The 21,477-nt window shown below is 41.8% G+C and overlaps 1 protein-coding gene across 1 annotated transcript in view; it reads left to right on the forward strand.

The window, feature by feature from the left end:
• The window catches only part of LOC149287182 (rho GTPase-activating protein 12-like), a 38,136-nt gene extending 17,091 nt beyond the window's left edge, over positions 1-21,045 (forward strand). Inside the window, exons 2-17 of the mRNA XM_089493177.1 lie at positions 2,516-2,773; positions 5,715-5,855; positions 6,735-6,815; positions 7,741-7,866; positions 10,229-10,303; positions 11,092-11,157; positions 11,269-11,337; positions 14,909-15,013; positions 15,388-15,486; positions 16,337-16,454; positions 17,009-17,128; positions 18,414-18,512; positions 18,772-18,849; positions 19,129-19,263; positions 19,970-20,072; positions 20,859-21,045. Of these exons, the coding sequence (XP_089349303.1) occupies positions 2,516-2,773; positions 5,715-5,855; positions 6,735-6,815; positions 7,741-7,866; positions 10,229-10,303; positions 11,092-11,157; positions 11,269-11,337; positions 14,909-15,013; positions 15,388-15,486; positions 16,337-16,454; positions 17,009-17,128; positions 18,414-18,512; positions 18,772-18,849; positions 19,129-19,263; positions 19,970-20,072; positions 20,859-21,045 (1,860 nt within the window). The remainder of the gene's footprint in view (positions 1-2,515; positions 2,774-5,714; positions 5,856-6,734; positions 6,816-7,740; positions 7,867-10,228; positions 10,304-11,091; positions 11,158-11,268; positions 11,338-14,908; positions 15,014-15,387; positions 15,487-16,336; positions 16,455-17,008; positions 17,129-18,413; positions 18,513-18,771; positions 18,850-19,128; positions 19,264-19,969; positions 20,073-20,858) is intronic.
• The last annotated feature ends 432 nt before the right edge of the window (positions 21,046-21,477 follow it).

A 21,477-nucleotide genomic window follows, 5' to 3' on the forward strand; every position in this document is an offset into this window, starting at 1 on the left:
TGTATTGTCGTTGCCTAAATCTGTGTAACTTCATCCACCTTTTCTAAGACTATTAGCTATTTTTATAGGACGAGCATTTTCAAAGCAAACGTCAAACCAGCTGTTTCCATTTTAAGTGGTAAAGATTGGAAGCTTTCCAGGAAATTCACTTTACTTTTATCTACAGCAAATTTACTATTATTGTCCTAAAAACTGTTGGAAGGTAAACGTAAACCAAGCAAAAAAAACCAAAAAACCTCATCCTCCGTGCCTCCCTGCCACGTTTTTTTTTCCATTAAGAAAATAAATGTGTGCATTTACCCGATTCTTCATGTCTCCTTCATCAAACGAACAGCTTGCTCATCTAAATGCCCTCTTCTGCGTTTATTTGGTGGGGCTTCAGTTTAACAATATAGTGAAATGCAAACATTGCTTCTTTGTGGTTATAACTAAGAAATAAATTGTGTTTGTGTAGGAGCGCCTAACCCTCATCCCAACACCAGCCTCTGAACATAGACATCTACCGTGATCTAGTGAAGTGCCACCGATTATTCACCAAGACCGTGTAACGTTCTCGATGTTCCTTTGGGTCTCTGGCCAATCGTAAGATCATTTGTGATAAAAAAAAAAAAATACAAAAATTTAATAATTACATTGAGAAACAACTTGGTTAGTGGTGGTCTATGTTCTATCAGTGCCTAACCCTGGAGCACGTTGGGGCCGTAAGACAGCTTCTTATAAATGGCATTTCTGGGCTCTACTGTGTCTATACTTGAACCTTCAAAATGAAACCAAAAACTTAATCTTTTAAGAGTGTTTAAATTCTGTATGTTTCCCAGTACGGATGGTCTGTTGTCCAGAGAAAGGTACTAACTAGTGAAGACCCAAATGAAATATACACCGAACGCGACCGTTACCGACCGCTTGTTCTGCCTCGATGTAACGTTAAATACGTTTGTTGAAACCCGAAGTGAATGTTAGAACTGCGTTTAAAGCAAGAACTCGTCCCCTTCTGTACCAGCGCGCCTTAACATTTAATCTTATAGTCGGATTGTATATTTATATATTTTAATGTTATTGTTAATTTTCACCGTCCTGCTATTGTGATAGTGCTACGGAATCCGCTCTATAAATAAATGTAACGACTGGCTTCTGGAACTGCAATCCGATCTGCCTGAAACTCGATTCGGTATTTACACTCCTGCTTTATTGATTCAAGTAAAGTATTCATGTTCTGTTGAAACGTCGTCCACGTGGATTGTTGCATAGAAAGTGAGGCTCTTCCTAGTGCTTGGAATAAAATGTTCTGTGGTGACACCTGCTGGATTACGATGGCTGGAATTGTGTTTTTTAATATGTGTTCTGATTTAGAACGCCGTATCCAGAGTCAGGATCCACAAACCTTTGGCAACCCCGAGTACAAATATGAACTAGCCGTTTGTTGTAAGAAAATGGCTTAAACCTGGTAAATAGGATAATAAACATATGGTCAAATGAAGTTTATTAATATGATATACACTATTGTTCACTTGAAAATTTTGTCCATTAAAATAACATGAAATGGATCAGAAATCCAGCACAGACGGGGTTAATGTTGTAAATGACTATTGTAGCCGCAAACGGGTGATTTTTAATGGAATATCTTCATAGACGCACAGAGGCCCTTTATCACTCCTGTGTTCCGATGGCACTTTATCACTCCCATCACTCCTGTGTTCTGATGGCCCCTTATCACTCCCATCACTCCTGTGTTCTGATGGCCCTTATCACTCCCATCACTCCTGTGTTCTGATGGCCCTTATCACTCCCATCACTCCTGTGTTCTGATGGCCCTTATCACTCCCATCACTCCTGTGTTCTGATGGCCCTTTATCACTCCTGTGTTCCAATGGCCCTTAATCACTCCCATCACTCCTGTGTTCTGATGGCCCTTTATCACTCCTTTGTTCTGATGGTACACTGAGTTTGCTGATCCAAGTTTAAGTTTAAAAGGCTAATTGATCATCAGAAAAGCCTTTTGCAATTGTTACAGCTAGAAATGCCCCCCCCCATGAAAATGGTGACCCCAAACTTTTGGACAGTAATGTTAATGGGTGTAAGAATTTAAATCCGCCCTTGTCTGCGCATGGAGACACACCTCAAGGGGATAATGTATTAAGTTGAGTGGGTGATGGTCTCATCTTAATACTCCTGGTTTTCTTTCACCGTTTAAATCTTCTTCCTACTTGTGGCTGCCTGTTCTTTTTAAGTCATTTTACTACTTTGAACACTTTTGGGCTTCTGTTCCTAATGAACCCTCGTCTACCTTTATGTATCTATATGTTATAAATTTATACTTTAAAGTGGTTTTCTTCCTTCTTGATATAACAGATCTGGGTTATATTGTCTTCATAGTAAAATTAATTAATCATAATCAAGTTTCCATTATACTTTTTGGAAATTTTGGCCACGTATCCAGAATATGTGGCCTGAACGGCGTAATCCGAAACCGGCTGTGGTTTATAACCTTCTTTCTTCTTCTTTTCCGTTTCTTCAGTTTTCCGTTTCTCCTGCACCTGCGAGATCAGATTCTCCCGTGTACGCAAACTTACAAGAACTGAAAATCTCTCAATCTGCTCTCCCCCCTCACCCGAGCGCCCCGCCGGTCCAGGTGTCCGGGGACTGGGAGACCCATAGAGATAACACTGGCCGTTTTTACTACTTTAATAAAGCGACGCAAGAAAGAACGTGGAAGCCGCCTCGTGGCACAAAAGAACCAAATCGGGGGGAATCCTTTAATCAAGCGGATCACGAGGTATGGACCAAACCGTTCCCGCTGTCTGTGTTCCGTCATTCTCCAGCAGCGGTGTGTGTGCGTGTATACCTGCGCCACGGCTCTCTCCGTGTCCTTCGATTAAATATGTCCGTTAAAATGAAATTGTGCTTCGGTGGGGCAAAATACATCTTGGAAAGGTATATGCCGGGCAGGACTTGGCATGCGCCGGATCACCACAGCAGCCACTAGAACCCACACCTAGGCTTTTGCAGGGCAGCCTTCATGAATCCGGTGTAGGGGCATGTATCGGGGTGACGTGATGCACGCTACGAGACCTGCCAGGTACTTTGCATCACCCGTTTCACGATGGCAGATTGTAATCTTAGCAGGTGGAATATTTGGAGACATATAAGCTGGTAACGGTGTTATTAAATAGCTGCGCAGCACTGAACTAAAATTACGGTTTACAAATGTTGTCCATTTTCTTTTGGAAGTGCCGGCTGTGGGGCAATTGACTTTAGTTAAGTTGACCGAATGGGTCAGTTAAAGGGACAGTTTAAAGCACACGATAGCCAAGTGTCCCCTTGAAAGCAGGGCTTTCTTCACGTCCTTCTCACCAAAGCACACGTACGGTATACTCCGAGAGAGTCCTCAACCTCGCACATGGGCTTTAAGCTGCCAAAAGTGACATGAAAATAGGACCGCGGAGGGGGTGGTTTGCTGCAGCTTCTCCCAAAGGAAGTGTTTACTTCACATTTGGAAATCCTGCCACATACCGTATTTCCCCATGTATAAGACGCACCTTTTTTAGAAAAATTTGGGGTCTAAAAACTGGGTGCACCTCATAGAGTGATGGTAGATTTTTTTTTATTTTTTTTTTTTGAAAGGGGACCTGCTGCTTACCTCTGTGTTGTTCAGCAGCGTCTCTTGTTCCGTCAAGGCGACACAGGAACCCAGTGGATTCACGTGAATGCACATCGCATCACATGACTCCGCTCCGTTCCAGTTCAAGCAACGCAGAGGGAAACAGCGCCCCCCACGGAAGTCTGCGAGCGGCACCAGAAGATCTGCAGTTTAGGTGTGTGTGTGTGTGCGCGCGCGCGCATGGATCCGTGTGTAGGGGGCACAGGGAGGCTGAAAGTGATGTGCATGTACTGGCTGCCTGAGCATGATAGGAGTGTGATTGCTAGCAGCGAACATCAATCGCACTCATATCATGCCCAGGCAGCCAGTACAATAACTTTATGTAATATATTTTTTTTTTTTACATTTCGGGCCCTAAAATTAAGGTGTGTCTTATACTTGGGGAAATACGGTAATCCCTTTTTCTTAGCATGACTCGGAGAGGGGGAGGTACACATACCGTATTGGCTCGGATATAGACCGCCCCCGTATATAGGCCGCCCCCTAAAAGTTTGGTGCTTTTTTTAAAGAAAAAAAAGCGAGATATGCTGCCACTCTCTCTTCCCCCCCCCCCCCCCCGAGATATGCTGCCACTGTCGTCCCGTCTCCCCCCCCCCCCCCTCCGAGATATGCTACCACTGTCCTCCTCCCTGCCCGAGATATGCTACCACTGTCCTCCTCACTTACCGGAGCAGACTCCCGGGTGTCCCGTGGGGCCGGCGGGGGACATCTACGCAATACGCGTATACAACTTCCGGTGCCAGCACCCCCCCCCCCCCGTGGGAAGTGCTGGCAGGGGAGGCTGTCTGAGCGTATCGGAGAGTAGGATGTAGTATCCTAACCCCGCTGCCTGCCCGGCGCGGATGCAGTCGGGCGCTAGACCCCGAATATAGGCCGCACCCCCACTTTAAAAACTATATTCGAGCCAATACGGTACATATGTTTCTCCTCTATATAGAATGGCGTACATTGTCATTGCCGTGTTTGTTGTTACATTACGCAGTGTTATATGTGCTATTAGTTCACGGAGACAAACATTTCCATTCTGCTGATATTTATTAATAGAACCGTGACCGTCAGCAAAGTTATTGGCACATTAATATTTGCAGTGTGTGTGATCTGAATCTGAAGGGCAAAGTGAAATATCTCTATGAGTTAAAGTGTTTGCCCTCTGTAGACGGGTCTGTGAGAGCTCCGTCATGAATATTTTATTTGTATGTATAGATACTCCAGCAGGGTTGCCATCTGCCAGCCAAGCCGCCTGTGTCTTTGCCCCAAGGCACTTCTGATAGCCGCGTTCTTGCGGCCCGTCTTTCACGTAAAAACAGGGCAACTAAACCTCCTAAAACCTCTGCACGGAGAGACCCTCAGCTGATAAGAGGCGATATTAACCCGATTTATCATATCTGTTACAAGCAAAACCAGGGGCCGTGAGCGAGAGCAGCGAGAAGCCTGCCGCGGTGCGCTGCGGTTGATGGTCGCACGCTGCTTTTGCTCGGCAGGTTATGGCAATGTTTGCGTTCTGCTCTCCCTCTGCTGATCTCTCTCATCAAACACTGACAAACATCCCATGCGTATGTCAACAGCTTCAAACTTGGGTAGCTGTCACTTTTAAAACAGAGGAGGTCTCTTCCTGGCATCTGGAGATGGAGCTTCTGAGTTCTTGGATGTTTTATATGGTGTGTGTGTGTGTGTGTGTGTGTGTGTGTGTGTGTGTGTGTGTGTGTGTGTGTGTGTGTGTGTGTGTGTGTGTGTGTGTGTGTGTGTGTGTGTGTGTGTGTGTGTGTGTGTGTGTGTGTGTGTGTGTGTGTGTGTGTGTGTGTGTGTGTGTGTGTGTGTGTGTGTCGGGCATATCATTACATACACAAGGCTCGTCCCCGCAGGATTATGGAAACGTGGCTTCATTTTAAGCGTGATCACTTTGTGAATGTTCGGTCTCTAGACGCGCTCTCCGAGACCTGTTCTTATTCTCTTCTGTTCTATTCCTATATAATTATCTTTGTAACGACGATTCTTTGCTGGCTTCGATCAAACCCTTTCTTTGCATAATCGCTCTTTTCAAACTCTCTCTTTCTAGCAAATTCCGTCAGAAGAACATTCCCACAGCACTTTTGACAACCAGTCTGATAGTCAGTGTGGGTCTCCTCCGAGGGGCTGGTCAGAAGAACTGGATCAACATGGCCATACCTTCTTTATCAATGATCAAACTAATGAAAAGGTATACGGAGGCAAATGTGTATGTGTACGCTTTTCAACACCACAATAACATAGAGTGTGAAAGATATATATATATTTCTAGATTGTAAGCTCATTTGAGCAGGGTTTGAACATGTCAAAATTGTTGTGTGATGCTCTACTTTGTGTCCTGTTTTCCAATATAATATATATATATATATATATATATATATATATATATATATATATATATATATATATATATATATAATATATGCTTTTTTTTTTTTTTAAGCCCCACCTTTGTAGTAAATGTATGTAATGGATGTATTCGTTATCACCTGTGGCGGTACACATTGCAGGTTAGGCACACATAAGAGGGTTGTACGCCTTAACGTTACCAAAAGTAATCGACTTGGCCAGCCACGTATCCAACTGTAGCTCGGCGTGGCGGTGTTTTTTAAATTGTCAGAAGCACGATGTGAAGGCTATGAGTTGTAAGTTAAAGTCTGCAGTGATGTAACTTGAGATCGGGGCTAAAAGATTAGAAGGATTTAAGTGCAAATCTTTCTACGCCCGCGTAGTTACGTCTTCCTTTTAATCCTCCTGTGTGTGTTTATTGGTGCACTAATGAGTAGATTATCCTGGCGTTTCATTGTTTCTGGCAAATGTAGGGGGTTTTTTTCTTCGCCTTTTTTACATTTTATTTTTTTGTGCTTCATCGCGGTTATGTTTTTTCAAATTTAGAAAGTGGGTAATATAAGCCCTGTTATGTATACGATTGATAAGAAATGTTTAAATATTAATATATTATATTCGCAGGATCTGATGTAGTTCACGTGCGCAAAAAACGAAGCGATGCAATTTATCTGTACACTTGTGTGTCCGCACGGTTAATATATATGAGCGTTTCTTGTTGCAGTGGATAAAACACGTGGATGAACAAGGTAGACCGTATTATTACAGCGCGGATGGACTGCGCTCGGAGTGGGAGTTGCCAAAGGTAATAAAAGATGATTTATTCTCTTTGGAATGAATGCTTTGCTTTGTTACGAGCGTTTCCTGTTAATGTTTGTGGCACGTGTTACTGTACGAGCGACTCAAAGGAACAATGGCGCTATATAGTAATATAACGCTAATAAAGGAGATGCGGAACTTGTCGCTGAAACTCGTACATTCCGGTGTGAATCGTATAATGATTTATGGCTATTTCTGGGAACGCTGATGTCTTTACCCTAAAACACAGGGTTTTTTTTTTTACTCCCGTCTCAGGATGAAGGGGCTGATTTTTAGGGTCACACAGTCTGGAGCTGATCTTTCCATATGCAACTCTGATCGAATGATATCTGAGCACTGCTGATTTTCTTGCTAGTATATTGTAGTTTAAATCCCTACGTGAATACTAAATATAAAATCTTAGCAAAACGTATGCGTCTTTTTTCGTAAGGGGTGTCATTAGAACCACCCGGTTACCACCGTTGGCAAGTCGCTACAAAATAATCTTTGTGGTTGGCTATTAAGGGGTTAATATTTTGAGCGGCGGGGTCAGTTCCCGGCTTTTAGTCGTTCTTTCACTGTTTCTTTGAAGGAATCGTTTAAAAGCGGTCAATAAACAAACGTATTCTCAAGTGGCAAATTCTTTTAGCCCCATTCTGGGGAAATCGCAATAGCTTCTCCTACCTGAAAGCCGCATCGGAAGTTGATAAAGGTTGCATTGGGTACATAATCAAAAATGAGTTGTGTGTTAATATGACCGAGCGCAGGTAGTGTGGGTGTCGAGTAATGTGTATATGGGTTGGTGCTCTTCTATATGCTTTGCACTTCTAGACATGGAATGACTGCCTTCTTCTTATTATTAATTGCCTTCCAGCCGTATATAACAGGCTTTTCTAAATTTACCGTTTTTGTAACTTTACCCCCCTCTGCAGTATAACGCATCGCTACAGCCTCAGAGAGAGATCACAAAAAGCCGGAGTCTTGATAGAAAGCTTCAAGAACCCATCGTTTTGACGAAGTGGAGACACAGCACATATCTTCTAGATTCCAATGACAAGGTGCGTAGAGATTCACTCATCATGACGGCCCTAGGCTTTCCAGTGATTGTCCCTCCAAAACCTAAAGCCGCACCGAATGTCCTTCCCTATAGTCTGATCCCAAACTCCTAACTGGACCTTTTCGCTTACATAGAATTTAACAAAGAATATCATGGTAGATAAAACAAAATGGCGGACTAGATGGACCGAATAAGTCTTAAGTTTGGTTTTCACCGCCATTGTTTTCTCCAATGAATTTATTTTTAAGTACCAATAGATCCACCGGTAGTTGATTCCATAAAGCATATTAATGGTCTAATGTTTAGCCAACTCCAATTTAAAAGGCCGTAAAGCCTTGGGTAGAATATTTAAATCTATTACATCATCAACAATTCTTTTTTTTTTAACTTGTGGCGACTAAGTGAAGTCACTTAGTGGACAAGATTAAATTACACAGTTTCCCTGACCCTTAGTGCATTGAGTAGTTTATATGCCCCGCTGGCACTGAAAGGGTGAAATACCGCTTTCCTGTGTAATTTGTGCGCGTTTCATGTTAAAGCCGTTAACGGGTACGTATTGTATTTTTACAGTCACGTTTCAAGCAAAAGCGCAATTCCTCCTCGTACGCCGTACCTAATCCCGGTTATTTGATTCCACCTTATTCAGAAAAAGTTAGTATACGAGCCGCTCGCTCGCTCGCCGAGACAGACCGGCATTCCGCAAATCCTTATTTCAGCGAATCTGACAACGTCTGCCTGTCACCGACAAGAAAAGGATTCATAATAACAGATCGATGAGGTGTACTGGGAGGGGGACGTATCTCTGAATAGATATATCGTTCACGGCCTTCCGGCTTGGCGTGGAGCTTGAGTTCAGCGAGCCAAAAGGGGTTTATTCACTTAAGCAGGAGTTTGCAGGAGGAGTGTCGTTTCAGCGCACCAATTTCCCAATACATCATGTTGGGCCCTGCATAATGTATAGTGAAATCAGGGAGATGCTTTGAAAGTCTCTTCACCCTTTCATCTATTCATTACGCAGGGTTGGCGCAGCCCTTCTCGCCAAGGTTGGTCCTTTATCATTCTTACCCGGGTTGCAAGCTCCTTCTTTATTGACTGAACCCCAAACATTTTCTAGCATATATTATAGCGGATAACTTATTTCCCCTCATGCCTAAAAAGCATAACCTACAGTTTGAGGTGTGATAAGGAGAACGTCACATTCACCACTGTCTGTTATTATCAGAAAATCTCTTTTCTTGGATTAATTTGCCTGTTGCGGTTTTTTTTGAGTGGGGAGGGAGAGAGTTGGGGTCTTTAACAAATTAACTGCTGGGAATTGTTTCAATAACATATAAAACCATTTTGAAGTATATGTTATTAATTGACCCGCGCTATATTTGACAATTGATATTTTATCTATTTTCTGATGAAACCCCAAAAGAACAGAGAATTGTGGTCCTGCGTCATAGTCGGAAGTTTCATCAGAAAATATATAAAGATTTGTGTTCTTGCGTTTGAAGTGATCTGGTTTGATTGGAGTTACTTTTGAATTTTTTTTTTCTTTTTTTAACAAAAAGTAACATTTTTAATTTGCTTTTGAAATGTTAACAGTGCGATGATTTCCTTCCCACCGAATTTCCCGACATGAGATACTCTCTGAATTAGGAACGTGTTCTCTAGGGATCTTCAGAGCGTTCATGGATAGATTTTACAAGGATAAGGGATTACGTTTACTGTTATAGCACCGACACATTCCGTAGCGCTGTTTCAATAGGCAGCGGTGAAAATCTTTAACAGACGATTTCAATTGGCGACAGCGTTAACAGGCCCTGCTCTCGTGAGCTTACAATCTATGGCGAGTTGTAACTGTTTCTTGCACTGCTACACGGAAACTGTCATAATTTCATGAAATTCCTGCTTATTAAAGGTCCGGTTCCAGCAAACACAGCGGCGTTACTGCAAAGGAATACAGGCGATAGGCAGAGTATACGGGGCAGGTTCGATGGGCCGAATGCTTCCTTATCCGCTCTCAAATTAATTTGCCCCGTAGAGGTCCCGATACTTCTAAACCATAAAGGAGAGGGAGATGTGAACGCATTTTTTAACTTACCGAGGATCTGCTGACATCGAGAGGGAAGAGAGCCGTAACCACGTCCCCGTGTATCTATACAGGTTTCCTTTTTCAGGGCCGTATCTCATGGGGGGGATTCATCTTTTGTGTAATTTATCTGTTTTTTTTGCTTTGGCGCATATATCACAGCTTGAATTCCAATCCAGACTAATATTTTCATCCCATCATTCCCAATGATACACCTGGAAGCCGTCTTTGGGATCCCTGAAACCTGAATTTTATCTAAACGTGTAAATCTGTTCTCATTTCACAGGACTCCACGACTGCCTCTAAACCCATCTTCCCTGACATCGAGACGTCGCCTTCATCTCCAAAGCACCTTTCCACTGTTAGTAAACCGCAGCAGATGACTTGTGTTGGTTTTATTAACGCTGTTATGTGACCGATCCGCATGCCAACTTTATATCTCTTCTTATCTATAGCATCAGAATCCACAATGAGCAATATGTGAACCGATCCACTTATCCCTCCCCATTGTTCTGTGCTATTTTAGCCCTGTTAGGTATTAACATTCATCATATTTTAATATGCGACACACATTCCGCTTCACATTAATGCATCGGACGGGGCGTCCAGAAATGACTCTCTATTAGTTAAAGGAGCCGTGATACCCTTTCAGCTTTATTAGGATAAAAAAATATTTTGCTCAAACATTGCTTTTTTGGTTGTATGGGGTGTATTTCTCAAGTTCCCAGTGCTTTCTCCCCGGCGGCCCCATATGCACCCTGACACCTAAGGGGGCCGTAATAAAGGACCCTCGTATGGAAGAGGGAGAGCTTCATCCTTCTCATAAGATCAGACGTACTAAAGAGAGAAAAGGCAACCCTTGCCAGCTCCGAGACGTCCTTTTAAGAAGGACGGCTTGCGGTAGAACTTCTGTCTTTTTATTCTTGCCCGTTTTTAACTATTTTCCACTTAGTGGAAAGCGGATGTTAAAACCACGCGCTGTGTTTAGGGATCGAGTTCAGCAACGACCGGACCAGATTTCGTTAACTAATACAAAGTTTCCGTTTCATCGCAGAAGACCCTAAGAATATTAATACCCCCCCCCCCCCGTTCAAAGTGCTGCACTTTCTTTCAGCATCCGCAGCATGTAATCTGTCGCGTCTTTTGCAGGATCAAGAAAAGTACGGTGTATTAAACGTAACCAAAATCACAGAGAATGGGAAGAAACTTAGGCAAGTGCTGTCTCTTTAACGATCAATCTGTAATCCGTAATGTATACGCGTGTGAGACGCTCGTATTCTTCATTTCTCGGCCGGTTATTGAGATGTTTATTCTGTTTGCAGGAAGAACTGGACTTCATCTTGGGCTGTGCTGCAAAGCTCCTCGTTATTGTTACAGACCACCGGAGCCAGCTGGGTAAGGCAGCATTATATAGATAATATATATATATTTTTTTTTTTAATGGCGTTTCACTCTTTTCCCGCTGCGTTTTCGTAGAGGGGGGGGGGGTGGTTTGTAGTTCTTGTGGAGATAACTGCCGGGCTAGAAAGGTCTGTTCTTTAATACATGCCAGTTAAATATTTTATGGGCCAACTGTTCTCAAAAACTCGTTTGCTACAAAGGCAAAGTCGATGTAAGGATTTCATTGATTTAGAACATAATAGCATTTTATTTTAGAGTTCTGCATGTCCTGATATAACGTAACATCTTTAATGTGTATGTGTCGGGGTGTGTTATGAATGCACCACCTCCAATATATTATAAGAATAATCTCTTGTAGCCAGCGTGCTTTTCTAGCTCAATCAGGCTGGTTTATCCTATGTTTTTGCTATTCCATGACAGACTAGGGCAGGGGTCCCACATACTAAAGCCCCCCATAGGCAAGCTTCCCATTTGGCCAATTATTAATCCTCCATTCGATGTGCTGGTGTGTACACAATAAATACATTGTTCACAAGTTTTTTTTTCTTTCTCCCATGTCTTTGTGGTTTTTCTGACATTTACACATTTTATTATGCAAGAATATAATATAAATAGATGCATCATAATATATATAAAGCTAGACGCCGTTGCATCTCATTGTTCTTCATCTGAAGCACATGTGTGACTATTGGTGAGTTGATGGAACAGTAGGAGAGACAAGGGGAAAGTTCGAAGAAATAATAAAAAAAGGAAAGGGAGAATGAAAAAAAGGATGATCTTGACCGGCTCTGATCAATAAATGGAAAGCCCTGAATGTGTATGATTACATATATTGTTGCACTTTTCTTTATAGATCACAATCTTGCTAGGATGTCCCTCTAAGTAAATAATAATAATAATAATTTAAATGTATTATACCCCTTTTTTTGAACATCATTGTCCAACAGGCTGTGGATCCCCAGTCTAGATTGTTGGACAATGATGGAGTACAGGAAACCTTTTTAACCGATGATTGGGGGTACGCGGCCCACGGGCCTGCAGATGGACAAACACACTCATGCAGATCACATTTTGCTTTTATTTACTTTGGTCTGTAGAATTCTAACAATAAGTCTAGTATATCTTGCTCTCTGGATTTGAATTTACTGCTCACACCTGATGATGACCTAAAGATGAAAACCAAGACAATTTCAATTTCCAAAAACCATGCGCTCCGTCGCTCCCCCAAAGTCTCCCTGCACGGAGGGCGCGCTATATCATGTATATCGACCTGTCTGCTTTATATATCGCGTGTTTGTCGTCTTGTGTAAGCTTTGCATTGTTTTCTTCCATTTCCATATGAAGTCTCTCTGCTCACGTTGTTCGATCCCTGTGCTGCTCCTGTCGCTGCTGTCCGCCTGGAACAAACCTTCCCATTGCTGGCCCGCTGTGACCTCTGTAAACCCTGGTCCGGTGTCTCCCGTCAGCGTATGTGTTCTTTCCTGCACGCCTCGCACTCACTCCACTAAACATTTTGTGTGCCGTCCTAACTAGGCTTTACTAAAACTAGCTTTTAAAGCTGATCTCAAACCCTGCGTCGTAAAGCTTGGTACGAATAACCAACGTAGTGCCGCTTACTGATAAAAATAACCATCACCAGTGATATGAACCCTCCCTATGTGTACTTTATCGAAGCTGCTGTTCCGGTTCCTTTTCGGAATCCCCCCCCCCCCCCCCAAATTTATTTGTCCATTTTTTATTAAATGACATCCCTGTGAATGGTGACTTTTGTAAGTCTTTCACACTGTGAAAGAACAAATTCTTCAGTAACATTTAAAAAGTAATCCACACCCCCCCCCCCCCCCCCCGAACGTTCTGGCTTTATTGTTTTATTTGTATCAGAGGTGGGCCAAAGACTGATAACTACCCCCAGCTAACCAACATGCGCAAGCAGCCTGCCCTTCTGGGCTCAGAAAGAGAACCATGAATGTCAATGTAGCCATATTAAATAAACTTGTAAGAGATTATGGAATTAAAGATAATATCACAATTATATCTGCCGCCTTTCAAAAAATAAATATATATATATATATATATATATAATATAAATAAAAATATCTTTGCGCTCTGTATATATTTGAGGGCGTACTCCAAGTGTTCCTCATATATCGGCCTCTAAAATAGTTAACCGGGGTGGCAGTGGGAAGTTTTGGCCGGAAATATCGGTTGTGTTCCTGGAGAAACTTGAGCTCCCGACATATGCAGATGTATTCCTCCTCTTCCCGTTTCAGTGATTAGTTAAGCAGACTTTTGAGCAAAAGTTTTTTTTTTTAGGCATTCTGCTAAATCTATTTGTTGTACCGCTCTCTGATGGAGCCCTTTTTAAATTTTATTTCTCCTTTTCCAAAAACAAGGTAGAAAAAGGGAAATCGGTTAAATCCGAATTATGCTCTACTTTTATAATTGTACGTAGCATTCTAACGTTTTAAGACGCCCATCAGCTGTGTGTATTGATGCGACGTGATGCGGAATTCTTCACAAACACTGCGTTTGCCGGAGCGCTGCTGCCGTCAAATAATAAGTTACTGGATCGTAAGAGTTAAAAGATCCTGTGAGTTCAACAGCAGAATTTTTCCCCCATGATTTAAATCTTTAAAGCGGCGTATAATCGGGGTCTAGCATTTTTACCTTTTCTAGGGTGTCGGGAAGACCGGATCAGAAGACTGCGGAGCGTTTTCTGTAGTGCGGTCCAGTGAAAATGCGTTCCCCCGGCAACGCAAGCAAAAACTTTAGTTCCGCCCTGATTCTTGATTCTCATCAAGTGCAGGAGCCGCGGTTACTTGGGTCCTTGTTGATCTCCTATCCTTTTGTCTTTACCGTTTCTGGTTTAATGCTCGGGCGATCCCTGCTAAGACCAATTATTTTTATTGTTCGTTTCATGCAAACGATTAGTAAACATTAAATAGTTTTCATTATCAAATGCTTCCCCTGGATGGTTACGGGACTATTGGAAGGCACTCTTTGTTGGCCTGCTAGTTAAATGCTTTGTAAGATGTTGTGTGAGGAGTACGCCATCCAACTCCGCTTGCTTTCTATGTTCCAAATAGTCAGACCCGTGGGATTTTATCGAACTTATCTCCGTCTTCATTTTCATCGCTTCTCATTCTGTTGATGATCCCGGTTTGTTATCGCTGACTAATACAATCTAATAACAATTAATCAATCCATAAGCTCATGCATGTGGATTTGACGTGCCCCGAGTATCTGTTATAACAAATATGTCTTCTGAATTCTGCACATAGTCTGGCTGTTCTCTCGCTGCTCCAATTTTTTACTCTATAGCGTTTTTTTTAATAATTAGAAAAAAAAAGTGAAGAAATAACATCCGTAGTCACGTAGACACGCTAATACTCTGTGATGCCGATTGTTCATGTAATGTCTGCGGCACTTGCTTAGCCGATGATCGAGATATTGGTGCAGACGGCGCAGGTTTACTCTTCTATATTGGATTTTGGGTTTAGAAATGGAGTCGTAGGGCTTTTTTTTATTATATCGTTTTTAATGAACCTTTCCCCTTTATATCTAGAAGTTTGGTGGTAACCAGTCCAAACCGGAATTTACAGTTGACCTAAAAGGAGCATCTCTGGAGTGGGCTGGAAAGGATAAATCCAGTAAAAAGAATGTCCTAGAGGTAAGAATTAACCAGACCCAGGTATCGCATCAGTGCCGATGATTGTTATTACACACAAGGAACACCTAAAGTATATAATGAAAAAATGTATATCTTGACGGTAAGCATGAAAACTTTGATCCTGGAAATCCTTAATTTCATGGGGGAAAAAAGTGTTTAAATATATTGAAGTAAAAATTAAATTTGATCTAAAATATTTGACATTTTGTGGATATCCGATGTTGCTGGGGGGGGGGGGGGTTCTCAGTTGCCGCACACAATCTCCTGTATGCGGCGCCTGATACCGGTCTGCATGCGTCATATAAAGCTCCAGCCCTGTGCTGGGTCACATAAACACGATTATTGTAAATAAATCTAAGCATTTTTGTTAACAGTTGAAAACCCACACGGGGACGGATCTGCTGTTACAATCTGACAACGATGGCTTGATCAAAGAATGGTACACGGCGCTTTGCAACACAATCGGCATTCCGGTAAGTTACGTGTTCTGGTTTAAAGTAACTGGACAGATCCACAACGTCTATACGTTCTACGGTGTTTTGGGCATCAATGTAAATACATTTTCCACTAATCGGCCACTAAACTCAAAATATATTTGCGTGTTTTATGTGAAAGAAGATTATTTCGAGTGCCCTTCAGAAATTTGCGCTATTATAAGATAGAAGATTTGTTTCCCGTGACCGCTGGTCTATCGGCGTTTAAATGAGTGCTCGGCGCTGATTTTCTCAGACACTTATAATAAGTGCAGAATATCTTAACTCCTGTTTAAGCGATTCGGCGCTTCTCACAATGAGACTAAACCGTTGACTACATGGAAGCTTTCAGCTGATGGAGCAATAGAGGATAATTTATCTCATTTGAAAGCTGATTAAGTGGCCAGACCTTGACATGCTGGCTATGTTAACAATAATTGCATATAAAAACTGAGAGCATAGAAATTGCCTTTCTTTCCTTAATAAAGCAAAAATAAATGTAAAAGTGTAATGACTGTTTAATGCTTGGGATTCTGTATAGTTATATAGCGTGCGTATTCGTTCTGAATATTGATTTCTGGAATAGCACTGTAATTTGTCTGTCTATACATGTTCTTTTGCGATTGGTTCCTTTATAGAGCGTGGATCGCTGGGGCTGGTCTCTGCTTCTGTGGCACAGAAAGAGTTAAATGCATGAATTGTGCTTTTAGGTGGGATCCGGCATCCTTGCTTAGCGGCTCCTTTTTATAACCCCGTCAAAGCAAAACAGGCTTCTAGCAGAAATCCTCATCCGCCAACTGCGATAATTTACTATTTTGTTTGTTGATGTCCCCCCCCTTTTTTACTTCAGGTGGGAGAGCCGGATGAAGCGAGCGAGGAGAATGTGCCCGATTCCCCAGTAGAGAAACACGGCAAAGAAAAGCATGACAAGGAGAAGGAGCATGACCGAGATTCTAAGAAAAACCGATGTGAGTCCACATCATGCGCATCCTAGGATATTATCTCAATACACATCCCTTAATTACAACTTACTCTATTTCCCTTTAAGAGCAATGGAACAAAGCTTCCGCAGTGCTAGTTGCCCTCGGGCACTCGGTGTATGTAGTCGGGGATGTGTCGGGAAGGTATATTTCTAGTGTACATTTTTTTTGCATGGAAACATAAAAATCCTTTACAAAGTAAACCTGTTCATAGTGGAAATCCACTCAAGTCAATATTGCAGAATTTCGGGGGATGCTCCTCTCTGATTAAAGTCAGGCTGCATATTATGAACATGGTTTATACAATAAGGTGAATGTTTACAGCAAAGCTGAAGTTTCAAGCTCACCGTAGTTGGCCCTCCATTATACGCAGCCAGTTGTTTGAAATGACAACTCTCCTTCAAACTCATGATTTAGTGAATAAATCCCTTCATTCCTTCTAAATTCACTCCAAGTTGCTCTTGTGTCAGATATCTTTCCATTTAATGAATTTATCTACGCGGAATGTATATTCATTGTAGCTCATGTATTTTCTTCTTAAGCGATTAAACCTTCGGGCAGCATCGATAATTCAGAGCAGAAGAAGACCAAAACGAAACTAAAGAAGTTTCTGACTCGACGGCCGACTTTGCAAGCTGTGCGTGAGAAAGGTTACATTAAAGGTAATTTTCTTGAGACGCCTTGGCTTCGGAGCGGCTTAGTTTGAAAGCCACGCGTCTCAGAACGTCTTTCCACGTGCTGCACCTAGAATTTTATTTTACATAAAACACGTACAGGGTTTTTGGTTCAGCTCCAAAGCCATAAACTTTACTTGGTCCGTGGGCAAGGTAGGTTTCTTTGTAAAATATCAGATTTGGGAAAACCAACAGGCCCCAAGTTAATTCCCTCCGTTTAGTAGCAAAACTACTAAAAACTTTTACTTGTAGGCTGTTCTACTTCACCGTTTTTTTACATTGCGTTATTTATTTAAATGTGGTGAGAACCCCCCTTTTTATTCTGTAAGCCACATCATGGTTTTAATTAATTTATTGTGCAAATATACGTTGAGATATCCGTCCTGTATTTAGTCTTTAAATCGTGTTGACGATTACACTACGGTATTTCTTCATTTACGGTGTCTTTCAATGAAACCAAAACTCTCCATCCTGTCTGCGGAAGGCAAACTTTGAGCTTCGGTAACTCGATCCGTTACGTACGTGGCTTCTAAAGGGTCAAGGTTCTTCCTTGTTTTGCAGTCGCGTCATTCACACGCCTCACAATGCCGGCAATCTAGCAGACTAATTATCTCCAGTTACATAAATGTAACAATATTGGTCTAATGGCTGAAACTTTAAAATATATACATTTATACTTCTAATCCCTGCTTCAGAGGAGTGAATTAAAATGTGTTTTAAACATTAACTAAACTTTTTAAGTTATAGAACTGGTAGTTCTATTTTATTTCCCGTTCTTAGATCTTATGGCGTTCTTTATTTCCCGTTCTTAGAGCGACCAGACTGTGACAATCGCCTTAAAGTATTCTGAAACTTTTTTTTTTATGATGGCGGCATTCACTAGAAAGTTATTTCTAAAATATATGGACCCTTTAAAGCTAAACGGCAAATCTCTGCCGCACTTTTTGGTGTGTAAAAGGTAATCATTACACAAAGGTGTGTTGCTGTTAGAAGTTGCTTTCCACGTGGTATATATAATGTGCAAAAGGTACCAGCCTAGAGTCTTTATTTAGTGCTTTATGTATTAAGCGGCACCCGGCTTTTTGATGAACCGTACAAGAGCCATTATTTGTAGAAAAGAACTTCCATTATGATCTAATGGCCTGTGACGTGTACCCAGCACCGCTCTGAGGGGGTCTTGCTTCTCAGCAAGTGGGGTACACAACGCCCCTTATGATCCTTTTATATCTCGCAGCTTCTTATCGAATGTTAACTATTTATGTTGTGTTTGCAGACCCTGTGTTTGGCTCTAGTCTCGCGAGTCTTTGTCAGAGGGAGAACACTGCAGTGCCAAACTTTGTCAAGCTGTGCATTGATCACGTGGAAGAACACGGTATGTAATACTTTGTAATACTTTGGCTGCAGCTTAGTCCTCAATGACTATTAAAGTGAACTTGTTGCTGAAAGATGGCGGAACACAATATGCGGTTTAATACAATGTCGGCTGAATTGCCAACAAATGCCCGTCAGGTTTTCTTGCCGGTGGGATTTCAGCCCCTTGCGCAACAAAAAGGTGTAAACTCTATTTTTTAGGTGTTCATTCCCTAAAGAAATTTGTATCTATTTTAATACGTTGCTCTGTTTTGCGGTAGGACTGCAAGTTGACGGCTTATACAGAGTTAGCGGAAATCTTGCCGTGATACAGAAGCTGAGATTTGCCGTGACGCACGGTGAGTTCTTCCACAGATGAAGGTTGTTTGCGTTCATACATTGTACGGCTTTTATCTCATCTCTGGTTACATTGGCCCGGAGTGGGGTAAATGCAAAAAGACTGGATTTAAACAATATATTCTGAAGCAACGATTGACTTTGTTTGCTATTCAGACGTAGCAGTTGGTCCTCGATGACCCTATGGCCCTAATTACCTCCTAACCTTTAGTCCGTAATATTCAGAATCCTCATTTCAATATCTATTTGCAATATTTTTGTTCTTTACATTTATTTTACAGATGAAAAGTTAGACTTGAATGACAGCAAATGGGAAGATATTCATGTAATCACTGGAGCGTTAAAGATGTTCTTCAGAGAACTGCCAGAACCACTATTCACCTACAATTATTTTAATGACTTTGTTAATGCGATCAGTAAGTACAAGTTTACTTAACATGCTTTGTACTGAATGTGCGCTCGTATTTGGGTTCTTTTAGGTTACTTTAGAATGTTGTAATTTTTGTCCACAAACTTTTTTATTTTTTTTAAACTGGCGCCACAGTGTGTTACAATTACTATACCGGGGGCTGTTAGGAGACTGTGTAGAAGAGTTTAGTCTGCCTGGCTTCACTTTACATTATGAAATGTCAAGCCCGATTAAAGGGACAGTTTAGTATCCCCGACACTCCCTCTATAGAATGATGCATATTAAAGTTCTATTCGAGCTCTACATATTCAGAGCCTAGATGTTCGGTTGCACTCCTTTGAACTTTCTCCGAAATGTCAATGTCCTTCTGGACGAGGTATCTCCAGCTCCTGGTCTAGAGATACCACTTAGAGGAGGTCTGACCAGAGAAAGTCACCTGACTCTTAGAACTATACATTATGCAGGGTCGTCATAGCCTTTCTTGCAGAGAAATTTGCCTAGGCCCTAGGTTAACTCAGGGAGCTGAACTCTCGTGCCAACTCCATCCTGAATAAACCCCAAGGTGTTGACTAAACCTCCTGACACCAGCAGTTATAAATGTTGCCACACGAGGGCGCTATATACCCGGAATCAAACAAAGGTGGTCCGTCCTGTACTTATTCTGTACCGTGTGTTTACAGACATCATTCATGCCAAGTATCTTCTTTTTTTAGAGCAAGAGCCCAAACTCCGTGTCCAAGCAGTCAAAGATTTAATTAAGCAGTTGCCAAAGCCAAACCAAGACACAATGCAGGCACTTTTCAAGCATCTCAAGCAGTAAGTGTAATGGATTGAAAACACGCATGTCATTGAGTTCCCTGGAAGTTTTGTAGTTAGGCGGGCAGGTTTATTCTGTTCATCAAAAAAAGGTGTTTTTTGGAAGTAACCATGTATGATACTGAATTTGTACAGACAGATTTCAGCTAGAGTTAGGGTTCAATTCATTTATGGGGTGTTATAATCAATACTCATTCCTTGTGAAAACAGAAATCATTATTCTTTTTATGAAGTGTTATAACTTCTGCATCATATCTGAAACAGGGTGATCCTGGAGCAAGTATGTGCTGTCACCTCCACAACCAATGTAATACCATTGCTTTATTGCCCAACTTTTACCGTTTTTCATCAGAATAGATTTTTCTCTGTAACCCCAGATGCATACCTGGTGGCCAACATGGACATCACAGGGGGGGTGGTGAACCTATGGTTACCGGCTCCTGGGTGGAGGATTGTTGGGCACCCCCTACCCCCGCTATGCATCTATATGAATAAATGAGGATGGCAGGACAGCCATCTCCGGGCCCGTAACGAACAAACAAACTCACTGTAACACCGTTCACGAACACCCACTCCCTAACACCATATGCTAACACACACGCTTCAGGGTATACGGGACATACGGAAAGCCTAAGGATTAAATAAAGCTTTGAAGGTCTTACAGAATAAATAGACTAGTCGAATGTAATGGTTCTCATCTTCCTCTGATTCCCTTTTTATGTTGCTGTGGAGGTAAAGAAGTAAACTATGTATGTACTATTTTTTTATTCTTTTTGTCTTCCTTAGCGTCGTTGAAACTGGGGGAAAGAACAGAATGACTTATCAAAGTTTAGCAATTGTTTTTGGACCGACTTTATTGAAACCGGAAAAGGAAACGGGTAATATAGCCATTCACACTGTGTACCAGAACCAGATAGTGGAATTAATTCTACTGGAATACAACACAATCTTTGGACGCCGAGACCAGCCGTGAAACCTGGAAGAGCCGCCGCGCGACCATCTCACCCAATTTTCACTATATTTCATTTGTGGACCAAGAAGCCACTTGACTTTTTTTTTTTTTTTTTTTTTCTTTTGCACTTTCATTTGGACATTAACATTTTAACGTGTTTCCAACTTGATTTTTTTCCCTCCCTCGACGTTATCGTATACCGGGACGTGTGCGCAGATGCTTATCAACGGATACCGAAAGTCTAATGTAGGCACTGGAGTTACTGGAAAATAAAGCTACTAATTTCACGCCATAAATAATGAACTTTTAATCGATATTTGCTGTTTGAAATTGATGTTTTTGGTACTTTTTGTGGAAACAGTTGCCAATTTTAGTGAACGTGTGTATGTATCTTTACTGGAGCGTGAAGAATATGTGCTGACTTGCAGTAAAACTCCTTCAGCTATTACCAAC

The sequence above is a fragment of the Sceloporus occidentalis genome, unplaced genomic scaffold (assembly GCF_023333645.1).
Source record: "Sceloporus occidentalis isolate IW3139 unplaced genomic scaffold, rSceOcc1.0.p SCAF_63, whole genome shotgun sequence".
Taxonomy (NCBI): domain Eukaryota; kingdom Metazoa; phylum Chordata; class Lepidosauria; order Squamata; family Phrynosomatidae; genus Sceloporus; species Sceloporus occidentalis.